The 14,318-nt window shown below is 40.1% G+C and overlaps 3 protein-coding genes across 5 annotated transcripts in view; 1 reads left to right on the top strand and 2 right to left on the bottom strand.

Annotated features, from left to right (window-relative positions):
- Positions 1-868: 868 nt before the first annotated feature.
- Lcch3 (Ligand-gated chloride channel homolog 3) lies at positions 869-6,075 on the top strand. Of its 2 annotated transcripts, none has more exons than XM_002055084.4 (8): positions 869-1,062; positions 2,116-2,378; positions 2,663-2,834; positions 2,899-3,083; positions 3,179-3,336; positions 3,931-4,434; positions 5,057-5,278; positions 5,364-6,075. In XM_002055084.4, the coding sequence occupies exons 2-8, from the start codon at positions 2,302-2,304 to the stop codon at positions 5,537-5,539; spliced, it is 1,494 nt and encodes a 497-aa protein (XP_002055120.1). In that variant the 5' UTR covers positions 869-1,062; positions 2,116-2,301; the 3' UTR covers positions 5,540-6,075. The 2 variants fall into 2 exon arrangements, with proteins under 2 accessions (XP_002055120.1, XP_032295897.1); XM_032440006.2 differs by having other exon boundaries at positions 869-1,302.
- A 274-nt stretch (positions 6,076-6,349) lies between these two features.
- On the bottom strand, positions 6,350-10,915 carry LOC6631477 (gamma-aminobutyric acid receptor subunit alpha-2). The gene is made up of 6 exons (XM_032440005.2): positions 10,713-10,915; positions 7,812-8,468; positions 7,667-7,749; positions 7,395-7,597; positions 6,843-7,334; positions 6,350-6,781 (listed from the first exon to the last, which is right to left on the bottom strand). Exons 1-6 carry the CDS (start codon positions 10,736-10,738, stop codon positions 6,443-6,445), a joined length of 1,800 nt encoding a protein of 599 aa, XP_032295896.1. The 5' UTR covers positions 10,739-10,915; the 3' UTR covers positions 6,350-6,442.
- A 1,049-nt stretch (positions 10,916-11,964) lies between these two features.
- The window catches only part of mmd (disintegrin and metalloproteinase domain-containing protein mind-meld), a 47,557-nt gene continuing 45,203 nt past the window's right edge, over positions 11,965-14,318 (bottom strand). For both annotated transcript variants that reach the window (XM_032439808.2, XM_032439809.2), the window contains one exon: positions 11,965-13,326. In XM_032439808.2, the coding sequence (XP_032295699.1) occupies positions 13,314-13,326 (13 nt within the window). In that variant the 3' untranslated portion in view covers positions 11,965-13,313. The remainder of the gene's footprint in view (positions 13,327-14,318) is intronic.

Here is a 14,318-nt window from a genome sequence, read left to right as displayed (position 1 = left end):
CCGATTTTTGTTTTTGTTTTTGCCAAAGCTCGCTCTGGTCCATGGGCAGCTTTTGCCAGCAGCCCAAAGGCCTGGGCCAGCATCAGAGCTTTAGCCATTGAGTTTCATACAGGGAGCGAACGCTTCACTCTCAACCCATTTAAAACAGCTGGCAGCCCAAATCAATTGGGTTGGTCGGTCATTTAAGTCCAGCATTGCCCCTACCCGCTCTCTGCTCTTCTGCTGAAGTGCAAAAACAAAATATTAAATGACTAAGCAAACAGCAGATATCACAAATATACATATATGCATATATATGACCAAAAAAAGAAAAAAATAACAGTAGAAATGTATAAGCACATACACATGTATGTACGTAGGCATATATTCCCTATTCTTCTGTATTTGGCATAAAAATAGAACTGATGTTCTTTTTTTTCTCATATATGTAACAATCGAAATGTTTAACAAAATGACAAGCTGTCAATACCAATAAGTCGTAGATGTCCTGAAGTGCTTAAATACTTGACGTTCAGCTGTCACTTTCGTTTAACGCATGCTGCTTATAGGTGTTTATGGTATGGGTGCATGTATTCTGCACACCAGGTGGCGCTAGGCAACTGCTAAACGGCGACAACCCTAAATGAGCATTGGCATTTCGTGATTCTGAATGAAGCGTTGCGTGTGGCGGCAGTGGAATGTCGCCGGAATGTAATATGCGCAGGCCCAGGACTTTGGCGAGTGTGCCCACATAAGCATGTTCATCATCATCCCCATCCCCATCCCCATCCCAATCCTCACCCCCATACCCATGCCCGTCCCCGTCATCATCATCATCAATTAGAGCAAGAGTTGCAGCAGCCGAAGACGAACGGTAACTGACAGTAATCATTCGTTAGCTAGCAACGGTAGCCGCTCCACACAAACGCTGCCCACGACACGCGTTGCGCGCAGCGATGCGATACAGTGATACATATTTAGATATAGGGCGAGCGGGAAAAAGTGAATGAGAAATCGAGTTTTGGACGGTCGTCTGTGATATACTGTTACTTGAGCGACGTGCTACTGTGTCATCCGACTCGTGTTTGTTTTATTTCTGTTGTTCCTGATAATTTTCTTCGTTTATAAAAATTCTATTTTAAGCGTTTGCGTTTGCGTATGTGTATGTGTGCGCGTGTGTGTTTGCGTGTGTGTGTGTGTGTGGGTGTTCGCGTAAAAGCGTCATTTCCCATTTGGCAGGGATAATTGTAGACTGAAGCATTATAATTATATGAAATAAACGCAACACAGATGCATGCGAACAACGTCAACCGAAATGCACACGTACGCCCACACAGTTATTACAGTTGCGTATGTGTACGTGCGCCTATAAATATGTACTCAAAAATAGAAAATCAGAGTATGGCACAGTTGCCATTTTCTTTTTCTTTTTTTGTTTTTTTTTTTTTTTTGCTATAGCTGCCATTACAAAAATGGGTCAAACACACAAAAGGCAAACGCATAAAATTATGTGCATACAAACATACACATACATGCATACATATGTATGCATATGTATGCATTTATGTACATATGTAAAGCAACAATAATGAGGGCCACATTAACGAGCAAAAAATTGTATGTGGGAAAAGCCATGAGACGCTCTCACAATACGCTATTAGGGAAAACATATTTTTATACTCGAGCATACTTACGAACATATTTTCGAACATATTCAAGGAATGTGACAGATATAGAAGTCAATATTTATGTCATTAGGTAGAAATTGAAGCTTTGAAGAGCCCAGTGTGCTTTCTAGAGTTTTCAGCAGGCTACGGGAACGTATACAAGATACATATATATCTGAGGCTAGACTATTCACATAAAACTATAGCAATATTGTTAAATCAAGATCATGGTGTATATATAATTAGAAAATGGCACCTTAACTTGGGGAATAGTTTTTCTTATAAACATTGTTCGCATACCGTGCACACAATATGCCATGTAAGCGTATGGGACATTATTAAAGGACATATTTAACATTGTATGCATACACACTGGCTTACTGCAAAGACACATGATTAAATGTTTTTTTTTTTAATATATATAGCATAATAATAAAATATCTGTATATATATACATACATATATATAGTTATATGCATCATAAAATCAACGCTTAAAACAATGCTGCGCTAAGTAATCAAAAGTAGAAATAAGCGTTTCACCTCCGAACGGAAGCCAATGCCATCCGGAATCAAACTGAAAATACCAGCAGAAACAATGCCAACCAGTTGAGAATTACAGTGAGATAGCAACAGCAACTGTTAACGCTGCCAATATGACTAGTTTTGGCCACCTGGGCGTATGTTACAGCCTGCTGCTGTTAGTGCTGAGCGCCCAGCTATCATTAGTACGGTAAGTCATCGACTAAGGATTAACACTTTGTCTGTGCGTCGAAATCAAGAACATTCTGGTTCTATTATCAGCAGACTCTGGGATTGTAAACACCTTTTCCCCCTCTCTAAGCTTTAACAGATTGAGAATTGCAAGCATCAAGCAAGAAAAAGAGAAAACCAAACCGTGCTTGTGGCCCATAAATCAATATATCAATTTTTATACTTAGTACAAGAACTTTTGAAAATTAGCAATTATTTAAAAAATATTTAATACAAGTATTTTTATATGATATTCTTGCACAGATGCAAGCGAAAAGAAATGCTCGCAGGCCGCTTAGAGAATGTAACCCAGACGATCTCAAAAATATTGCAAGGCTATGATATACGGCTGCGGCCCAATTTTGGCGGCGAGCCATTACACGTGGGCATGGATTTGACTATAGCAAGTTTTGATGCGATCTCCGAAGTTAATATGGTGAGCCTTAATACTGCTACAAAGTGCTTTAATCATATAGTAAACGGCATTTCATTTTAAACAGGACTATACTATAACAATGTATTTGAATCAGTATTGGCGCGACGAGCGCCTGGCTTTCAACATCTACGGACCGTACTATGATTCCGATGCAGACGACGATGGGGTCAACGATGTGCTGACGCTATCTGGTGACTTTGCCGAGAAGATCTGGGTCCCAGACACATTCTTTGCCAACGATAAGAACAGGTCAGTCGGTTGCTCAAGCGGCTACAGCTCTTGCATATAAGCATATACTTATTACATACTTATTAATATATATATATTTACATCTGTTATACTAGCTTCCTACATGATGTCACTGAGCGCAATAAGTTGGTGCGCCTCGGTGGCGACGGCGCCGTTACCTATGGCATGCGCTTTACCACGACACTCGCCTGCATGATGGATTTGCACTATTACCCACTGGACTCGCAGAATTGCACCGTGGAAATTGAGAGCTGTAAGTTAAGTAGCTTAAAGATTGTTTTATTCCGGAGTGCGATATGTCTATTTTCGGTTTCAATTTTTAACTACAGCTTTTCTTCTCTGTCTGAATCACACAATATTCTTACCTGACTTCTTTTTGCTTTCATTTGCAGATAGAGAGCTCATGCCATTCTTGTCTAATCCATACACAATAAGTTGAAATTCGAACCAATCTATTTGGTGTTCAATCATTTCCTATAATATCTTATGTATATTATATATTAGATTATTGCTGGCTGAATTGTCTAAGATGGTTCAAATCCACCAGCACTTGTCAATTGTCCAGTCGAATTATCAATTTGAGCTGCTTTTTGTATTTGCGTGAAAATTGAGCACAAAAAAAAAACGATTTTGGTTTTAATATATATCAACATTACTCTATTTGAAAATATTTCTATTCCGGAGAACGTCGGCTCATTTCTGCTAATTATGATGCAGCTTTAGTTATAAAAATAATTAAGTTTCAAGTTTTCAGTACCCCTTCACTTATATGATGTATGGTCACATTATTCCGCTTATGCTCACACTCACAAGTTGCAAGCTATTTAAGTCAAGTTTTGTTTTTTAGACGGGTACACGGTCAGCGATGTGGTCATGTACTGGAAGCCAACACCGGTACGCGGCGTGGAGGACGCCGAACTGCCACAGTTTACGATCATTGGCTATGAGACAAACGATAGGAAGGAGCGGCTGGCCACTGGGGTCTATCAACGGCTGTCACTCTCCTTTAAATTGCAGCGCAATATTGGATACTTTGTGTTCCAGACATACTTGCCCAGCATACTGATCGTGATGCTATCTTGGGTATCATTCTGGATTAATCACGAGGCGACGAGCGCACGAGTTGCCCTTGGGATCACAACGGTGCTGACCATGACCACGATCAGCACGGGGGTACGCAGCTCCTTGCCCCGCATCTCCTACGTGAAGGCCATTGACATTTATTTGGTGATGTGCTTCGTGTTCGTGTTTGCGGCTCTCCTGGAATACGCTGCTGTCAATTATACATATTGGGGCAAGCGGGCCAAAAAGAAGATTAAAAAGCTGAAGGATTGTGATCGACATAAAATAGGTAATTCCAAATATCATACTGTTATCGTTAGTTAGAATGAACATCAGAAACTAAGGAAAAGTAACACCATGTTATCTCTGTTGCTTAGAATGTTGTGGTACAATCCAAGGTCTTGAAACAGAATCACTTTCACTTATATTAAACCGGGTTTCTTTAAAAATGATTTGGTTTATCACAATACACTTTGAGGGCAGAAACAGCTCTTAAGCATGAGCCCAACCATTGCATATACCTTAATGTATTTGGAGATGACAGTAAGTTTCAGTGGGAAATATTTTCGAAATAGAAAATGTTGTGTTTCTAGCTCTTATAAGCTCTGAGTTTTGCTCAAAAACCAAAATTTTGTTAAAAATTCTTATCGATTTTATGGAGTCAGGGCAAGTTATTGGTGAAGTTTTGTCAGTTTTAAGTCCCTAGCTCTTTTGTTCTTGGGTAGAAAACTTTAATATTATGTTATGTGAATAAAAGCCAGGTGAATTACTTTAGATACATTGATTAAACTGATTCACAGAAGCACAAAAATGAGCTCATTGTGTGCTTTTTAGAATTATTGTTGCTGTTCCTGTTGCTTTTAGCCAAGGATAATGCTGACTTCTCACGATTTGTGCATTTGCTTACACAGGTAAATTGGAAAAGTCCGAAACGTGTTCAACCACAGAAGATATTATTGAGCTGCAGGACGTACGCATGAGTCCTATACCTTCGTTGCGCAAAGGTAACTACAATGTAACCCTCGGCTCCATTGGCACCGAGACCATGGACTTGGCCAAGTTTCCGCCAAGTTTTCGTATTACCCGCAACTATGGCACTGGTCGCAGTCAGCTCCGACATCGCGGCCAAAGGGGTAAGTGTGACAAATGGGCCTCAAATTAATTCTCATATTAATGATCTCTCTTTCTCTCTGTTTCTCTCTCTTTTTTCTCGAACAGGAATCTCTACGCGTCCACGAGTTATGCATGCCATTAAAAAGAGCGCCTCTGCCATTAGGGCGACATTACCAAAGATCAAAGACGTTAACATTATTGACAAGTATTCGCGCTTGATATTCCCGATTAGCTTCTGCGCTTTCAATCTTGGCTACTGGATCTTCTACATATTAGAATAGGTAGTCGCGGCTGAAAGTCTTAGTCATACCTGCCCAAGTATCATTGCCCCTGGCCACCACCTGCTGCCCTCCCACTGATAAACCATATATGATATATATATATACATATATTGACATTGACCAATTTATATAAATGAATGACAAGCCCGCAACATAAACACATATATACATATACATGCGATATATATACATGCATACATACATACATATGAGTATATTGTTAAGTATTGCTATTCACAATAGATAAATCACAGTAATTGTGTTCCCAGTAATTTGAAAATTTAGGTACACAATTAAGTTAAGTACGAGTTTAGCCAAATTGTGCAAGGAATTGGTATGCATTTGGCAAAATATGGACTCGAGCTGCTCGTCATAACCAATTACATAATATTAAGCAAACAATTTGAACCACGGAGCCAGCTCGATGTGTCAAAAATATTTTCCTCTTGTTCTTTCAAGTGCTTTTCATTGTTATCCATAATAATATTCACAATATCACTGACATCACTTACTGTATATTTCTTAGAAATGTTATTTAAATGGTTTACATATTTTACACAAACTGCATTTTTATTTCACTCTATTCGGGTAGCAATTTGGGGAGAGGACTTCAACAGATCTTTACTCGTATAGTTAAGATCATATTGTGTTTAGACTACGGACCTTATGTGTTGAATTAACTAATTAAACACAATTTTTTGAAGGCCAACAAATATGTGTTACTATACAAGCCAGCGCGTATACCATTTGGGAATTGTAACCACTCCAAACTTATTAATATGATAACTATTTGAATTTAAGAAAGTCAAATCTTGTTCAATAGCAACTCTTTATTTATTACCAAAAAAAAAAAAAAAATGGGAATTGTGGTTATGTGTGCTCAACCTGGAAGCAGCCATTCGATTAGGCTTTAATCATGGACCAGGAAAACTCTTTCTTATACATGCCATAGGCCAGCCAGTAGAGCAAATTGAACAAGGCAAAGGTCATGGGGAAGGCAACACGTGCAACTTGATCAATCAATGATATGCTGTTCACATAACTGGCGCCACGTCCCTGGCCGCTCTTCTCGGCGGCGGCATCGCGTTCGCGTTGCTTGCGAAACTTGAGGTCCCCTTTGAGACAGAGCCACATCTGTCGCATTCGTGAAACGGCGGGCGGCTCAGTTTGTGTGGTGCGCTCCATGGTCGAGGCATGCGACGAGAGTTTGGGAAATATGTGGGCGGGCGCCTGCTGCTGATTCTACTCAAAAATAAACAAAATAAAAAGGTCACTTTGCAAAATCTTTGGCTCTGTCACTTACATTATAAATGGGGCAGCTAAACGTGCTATGTTTGGGGTAGCCGCTGCCATTCAGCTCGGCTGGCAACGGCAGCTCACAGTGAAGTGCATCGTGGTCGGCAAAGACAAATACATCGCTATCCGAGTTGGCTGGTTCGCTGTCATCGCTGGCCTCGGCGGCATCGGCAATTTCGCCCGAGGAAAAGCCCAAGGCACCAACATCCTCCCACTCATCCTCCAGCCGCGGAAACTCGCCGCTACCCAGCTTGGTGAAGTAGTGTACGCCGGCAAATTCCAAGAGCGTGGCAATGCAATATAGAAAGCTCATGAGCAGAAACCAGTCCAGAGCCGTCGCATACTTGACCTTGGGCAGATCGGTGCGTGAGTCCAGGCTAATGGTCGACAGCGTTAGCACAGCCGTCACACAGAGGCCAACGCGATCGCTGGTGGCCTCGCGATGTATCCAGAAGGAGACCCAGGAAAGCACCACAATCAATATGCAGGGCACATAGACCTGGCGTAAGGCGCATCCTAAAGCAGTTGGAGTCAACAGAATCATTTGATGGCTGCTCACCTGTATTAGAAAATAGCCCGTGTGCCGCTTCAGATTGAATGCCACATGCAACACACTAAAGTCGCCCTCGCGACGGGTGGATGTGAAATTGCGGTGCATCATGCTGATCAAATCGAACTGGTTAAGGGTCATACCCGGCACAAAGGAGACAGCATCATCATGATTTTGCCACTCATATACCAGTTGCTGATTGGTGTAGCCATCTGCAAAGGACTCACAGGACTCAGATGGCTGCAGACCATGTAAGGAACTCAGCTCTGTTAAATACCCACAGCTGCCTATGATAAGTGGACAGGACTGTCGATCCATGGGAAAGTTCTTCAGCTCCATCGGGCAAGTGGCTTTAATGGTTAACCTGTAAATTGTAGTGGGAATTAGCATCTTTTTAACTGGGCTTGGTAGATGGATTCGGTATACCGCATTGAGTAGAGTATGCCGCCATCCTGGTCCAGTCGCAGCAGCTTATTGGGCACGGTAATTGTGTGTATATGCGAGTGTTTGCCATTGTAGAAGTATGTGTCGGGTCGCCAGATCTTGTCCAGCATTTTAATGCTCAGCGATAAGCTCTTAATGGGCCCCTGAAAACTCAGCCGCTTGTCGCGCCAATACTGACGAAAATAGCAATCCATGGAGTAGTCCATATCCAGCTCCGACACGGGTCCCATGCTGCGTATAAGTATATTGGTGCGAACCACAGTCGGCAGGCCCTGGCCATGTGTGGGCAGTTGGGATTGCTCGTAACGCTTTAGTAGATTCTCCAAAATGCTTGATATATTCCGGCTAAGCATATCCGCTGAGGCGGTGCGCGGCCGCGCTGAACGCCCCGGCCCGCTAGCCTTAAGAGCAGCCGTATCATTCACAAGCCGCCGAGTTAGGCGACTTTTGACCATGCTGCTTGCTGGCACGGTTGAGAGTGCCCGAAAGGACTCGTATATGCGACTGGCCTTGAACTCGCTGGTTATTAACGGCATTTTTGTTGACTGTGCCGTTCCAGACACCGACACCTTATCACCAGGTGTGCCAACTGTGGAAATGCTTTGAGCACGATCGAGTAGGCATACGTAAATTACGCAGCTGTGGAAGAGTTTCCTTCATTTACAAAACGTTTGGCAAAATACAAAATACAAATACAATACAAATAAAAGCCAAACTAAATGCATGAATTTATTTTTAGTTTGCAATAGCGGCTTTTCTTGAGAGATTCGATAATAATGCCATTGTTTAACAGCAGGTTTGTGCAGAATACAATAACTCAACCTTTTCTAGGTCTGCGATTCGATGCCGGTGGAAATGAGTAGATGATAACCATTATCCGTTGAGAACGTGCGAATGGAATACACTCATTCAATACCAAGTGAAAAACTCTATTTGAGATTTTAGTTTTGCAACCCAATAAAATAGTCTGGCCCAAGCACACATAATACCTATAGAGTGCAACTAAACACGTGCAAGCAAAATGAAGTGCTCCAAACGGCCAAACAGCTCAATGAAAGCAATTCATGTTTTATAATTTTCATGGGTTTTCTTTTTGCATTGTTCAGCACATGAAGTGGCTTTAACAATTAAACACTTGAGCTGGAAATCGTTAAGCTAGTGTCCAATAAACAGTCTATGCAATCGCAAGATACCCCTTAATGCAGCCAACCATAGAAATAAAGCTGGAGCGTATTATTTATCAAGCTGCATGCTGTGCAAGCATTTAATTAACTGGTCTCTTTTATAAATAATCGACTTTATATTGACTTGCCCATTGAATTGCATCAAAAAGCTTCAGCGAATGCCCTTTCGGCTTTCTGTTATGTTATGTAAATATATACCCCATTTGTGGCTTAGTTACGAGGTATAGAAAGTGTGACATTTTTGAACAATGGGAACAACGTTGGCGTGGGCGTCAGTGGCAACATGAAAACAACACGAAAAGTACAACAACAACAACAACAACAGCAACAAGAAATGCCGTTTACAGGATAACAAAAGAATGCCTGGATAATTTGTACAGTAGACCCATGATTATGCACATGTGTTGTGCATTTGTGTGCATTTCATATTTACGCACACGAGGACGCATATTTGTTGAAACGATTTCAAAAATGTACAAAATTCAAGAAAAATCTACAAAAACCTAGTAACATTGCAATTTGTTGACTTATGACAAAATTCTGCTAAATATTCTGTAAGACAACGAAACATCTGGAACATAACTTAGAATTTGAGCTGAGTGTTTGCATACATAGCTGCGCAATAGCCTGAACATAACTTAGGAATTTTTTTGTAACAACAGTTGAACTTAGTTTTTGGATACTCTGAACCGTCGGCTAGTCTGTGATCTTTATTTCGTAGGGCTGTCAGAGAACTAGACATTCACAAGGCCTAAGAAAACTAGAAACTACAATTGATTTAATATTTCTGGCCCCACTGTGCAACGTGAGCTGTTTACTGGCCGCGGGTGCTTTGCAGCTTTTGAATCGCTTAATAAAAAAAAAAATAAAACAAAACCATGTTATTCAGTTCACGACCTTGCGACCGCTTCCAATGATGTGCCTGGGTAATCTCGGCGTTTGGGCGCGTGAATGTCTACAAATGTCGATGTTACGCCTCCAGGCTCGTTGGGTCGGACTTGGGAATGTGGCAGTTTATGTAGACTCTTAATTACTTCCTTTTGAAAGGCATAGAGCTATATTTCAAAAAAATGAAAATGCCAACTTTCTTATATAGTGCATATAGCCAGTTGGGTTAGTGCAGCTCTCACTCACTTAGCATTTTTCCACTCAATCTCCCCCCCTCTCACTAGGCATCCCTCTCACTATGCTAAAAAATTGCTTGATTCGCAAAATAATAGCTGCATGCAGCACGTTGTGATGTGTGTGTTTCTGACTATGCACACACTTGTGCATGCGCTTAAACACACACGCACACACACACATAGATCTAAAATATGCCATAATGCACAAAGCCTGTTTAGAATATCAGTTTGATTTTAAAATTCGGTTTTGGCTCCAAGTTTTTTGCTGTAGCTTAGAAGTTTTGATATTAATTGAATTTGAATTTGAAACCAAATCTTGGCACACAATTTAAGATTGTTGGTTTCAATGTCGCATGTGAGCACAAGGCGGCGGGGCAATCAACTTAAGCACATTAACCTAGCTGAGAATGCATTTGAGCTGATTCCCTCGGCCCGACCACTTGACCGCATCTGACAGTTTTGCAGCTATTGGCAGTGCTCGAGGCACCAAGTGGCCATGTGCAGGCAGATATATTGAACGATTGAACGCCTGACAGGCAAAATGCGGTGAATATGACTTTAGGTCAATTACTTACCTGGCTAACAACCGCAACATAATCATAATAATGCAAGTTAATTTTCAAAAAATAAAAAAAAAATTGTTATTAAACACACGCGGTTCGCAGCACTCGAAATACAATTTACGAGCTGAAGTAATCCATCACAATTAGCGTACTTAATGGTAATTGACTATGTTGTGCTGGCCAGAACTTGCGCTCGTTGTTGCCAGCTTGCCGTCTGAATCCCGACAAGGTGGCTGAGACAAGCCTAAGTCGCTGCTGGCTTTGACTCTGGCGTTGGCCATTGAGTCTGGCATGCGCAAAGCATCCATCAAACCAGCAGTGTGGCTGCAACATGCAACGCGAAATGTATCCATTACCCTTGCCTGTGACTGTTCAATCCATCACTGCATGGCCCCGGCACAGATCTCGCACACACACACACACACACATACACACGTGTATGGCCATAGGCATTTTTACCTAAATATGACAGGCCCACACCAACACATACGCTCCGCCCAAGACAGTTCGGTCATTGTCTGCGTGATGCTTGCTGCACATTAATTATTTCTGAAAGCCCTCTTTTTAAATATTGCTCTTTAAGAGTGTGCTTGCCTAGGTCAATAAGTAATATTACATTTTATTTTTGCGTACATCATTTTTATTTAAATATTCATTTACAGACCCGCCATTGACATGAACAAATGTCGTTTGAATAATTAGTAAACGCATGCTAATTGGTGTTTGGCAGAAGCTTGTCTGATAAAAACTTGTCAAAAACTACTATTCAAAGGTTTGTTTATATTATTAATCTATTAGCTATGATTTCTGGTGTACTTAATAATATTCTTGTTAGCAAAACAAAAACTGAAACACAGATTTCGCATCCATGTGTTTGCCCTGCCAGCGGCAGGCAAGTTTAAAAATAACTGCCAAATTGACTTGCTTTAGCGCTGCCATTTCTAACAGTATCGATAGGCGCTCTCTTAAAGTATCGATTACCAGCATTGATAACTGTTATAGAAAATGGCGATCATCATTTCAAAAGGCCTCTTTATAACCAGAACCCAGTGAATAGTTGATTTGGCGCAAAGGAATTTAACAACCATATATAGACATCGGACACCAAGAGAACTAGAGATACGAAATTTGTAGTATATCATTTCAATAAAATAATAAAATTTTATTTTCAACCTAAATCTCAGAGCTTATAAGAGCTAGAGACACGAAATTTAAAATGTGGACTCCCGTGGGGTATAAACAGGTGTACAATATTTCACTGTTTGGAGACCTCTTCCTATTCTCTTCAAAACTACAAGAATAAACGTGTTCTTAAGAGTATGCACTGTGCGTGTATGTGTTTTTTGTATGTGTGTGTAGAAGGAAGTTAAGCTGTTTGGAGCGGCAGCCTGACGTTGAGTTCAGGTTATGTCCAACTTGAACACTCCCAACTAAAGCACCATTCACATGTTCTTTGCTGATTCGAAAAAGTGACCACAAAATATTGTACTCGCAATATTTTTGTTGAGAATCTTTTAAGGAACTTCCTGCCAAATATAGTGATCCTAGCTTAGGCGTGCTGAAGCAATTTCTGGTTTGATCACTAACAACAATAACACGTGGATTCTTCAATGAATGCACATTTTTGATTAATCTTGAGCTTACTTCCAAAATAATTTCGCTATGCTATTCGGATATTGAATGTCTAATGACTCCTTCGCATGAAAATCGATGTTCCTTGAGCTCAGATACTTGATAAGAAATAAGCTGTTGCCATTGACATTCGATTCGTTCCACCCGTTTTGAATTCCATAGATCATTTTTAGTGTTAGGCATATAAATAGTTTGTCAGTTTATTCAATAAAAATGTTCATGCGATCTACCGAAGGGTTCATCATTTCATCAATCGCATTGATCAGTTACTTATGAGATATGGCAGGGAGGCGTCAGTAGATGCGTCCCCTCAAAGGATTTAAATATAAATACACTATTTTCACAAAATGAGCGATCGTTAAATTTTATAAAAGAAACATAGGTATATGTATGTATATATATATTTTTTTTGTGTATACCAGAGAGAAGTTCTAAGCTAAGCAACTTAAAGTCAAAGACATATCCTCAGACAGACTTTTTTGTTTTACTGCTCCACGTAAGAAGCATTAAATATCTCACTTTCACTATTACTCTCTCTCTCTCTCGCTCTCTGTATGTCTCTGATATCTCTAGGATTCGTGACAGGTTTGCGGCCGTGTTCAGGATCCCAAGAGAGCAAATATTTTTGACCAGCAGCAGCTTTGCTGATTTTGTAAGCTTTTTATTATCAGATTTCCAAATTCTGGCACCTGGCTGCCACTTCAATTGGAACCAGAAATCTCCAATTCACCCACTAAAATATACATCTAGCTTCAAAGCGAACAGTGAGAACAATTGAAATCTATTTGAGAAAATTGTTGCAAACAATGCGTTCTAATTGTTATCTCATGCTTATCACATCATAGTCAAAATGCTCAACCAAATTTTAGACGAATTGCATTTTTCTTTTCTTTTTTTTTTGCGGTGCTGTTGCCCAAGCTCGTACATATAGATATTGCTCAGCCAGTCAACTGCATATGTATTATCTCACTTAGGGTTATCTTAGCGATAGTATCTGAAAGTAAAATAAAATATGGCATTAGAATGGCCAGATTGAAGAAGTCGATATGATTTCATTTATTTATAGCCCTGTGTCTGAGGTGCTTTTTTTCGCTGAACTCTGAACTCTGAGAACTCAAGCCCAAAAAAAGGTCGTTGATAGCATAATTTACTGTCTGGCACGGTAAATTGGGTCCGCATTATGTTCACCTAATCTGTGTAATACTTATATGTACATCTGTCCTGCTTTGTGCCGATGTCCGGATGCTGGAGTTCCGCGTTATACTCCTTGATTCGTCTGAGCTATGAACTTGGTTTTACGAGCTTTCTGTTTGTGTACGCAGAACCAGAATATTGAATTTTTCTCAGCTTCTACCAATTGATCGGATGTATATATATACGTATATATATATATATGTATATATACAAATATATATAATTTTGCCAGCAAAATTTTATTGAAATATTTCAAAATTTGTTGTTTTTGTTTTGTTGTTAAGGTTTTTGCTTACGTCGCACCAGACAGTGAAATTAAAGTTAATGCATAAAAATATTCATAGGTATACATATTAAAAAGTATTGTTTTATAATGGCTGTATATAAACACACACACACCCACACACACATATATATGCATGTGCAGCTATATATGAAAATAGATGCATATTTGTCGAAGAACTGTCTCTTGCATAGCACAGTTCACTTATCTTTACATGTCGATGTTATGTATCTCTGTGCATGTGTGTGCGTGTGTGTGTGTGTGTGTACTAGTGATTTTTTTAAGTACTCCCTTGTGAAAAGTTTTCTTCCAAGTGAGTAGATCCCATGGATTTAGAAGCCTTTTTTCCAACTCTTTGGCAGTTGCATGTGAATTACATACTTATGTGTATAAAATGATAAGAAATGAGCCAAAATTTACTCAACTAAAATGATAAAAGTCAGAAGGGAGTTGAAAGTAGAGAGAAGTGAAAATAAACAATATACAAGAAAGGATGTTAGATACGTTAG

The sequence above is a fragment of the Drosophila virilis genome, chromosome X (genome assembly GCF_030788295.1).
Source record: "Drosophila virilis strain 15010-1051.87 chromosome X, Dvir_AGI_RSII-ME, whole genome shotgun sequence".
NCBI classification, from domain to species: Eukaryota; Metazoa; Arthropoda; class Insecta; order Diptera; family Drosophilidae; genus Drosophila; species Drosophila virilis.
This window is presented reverse-complemented; position numbering and strand designations above follow the sequence as displayed.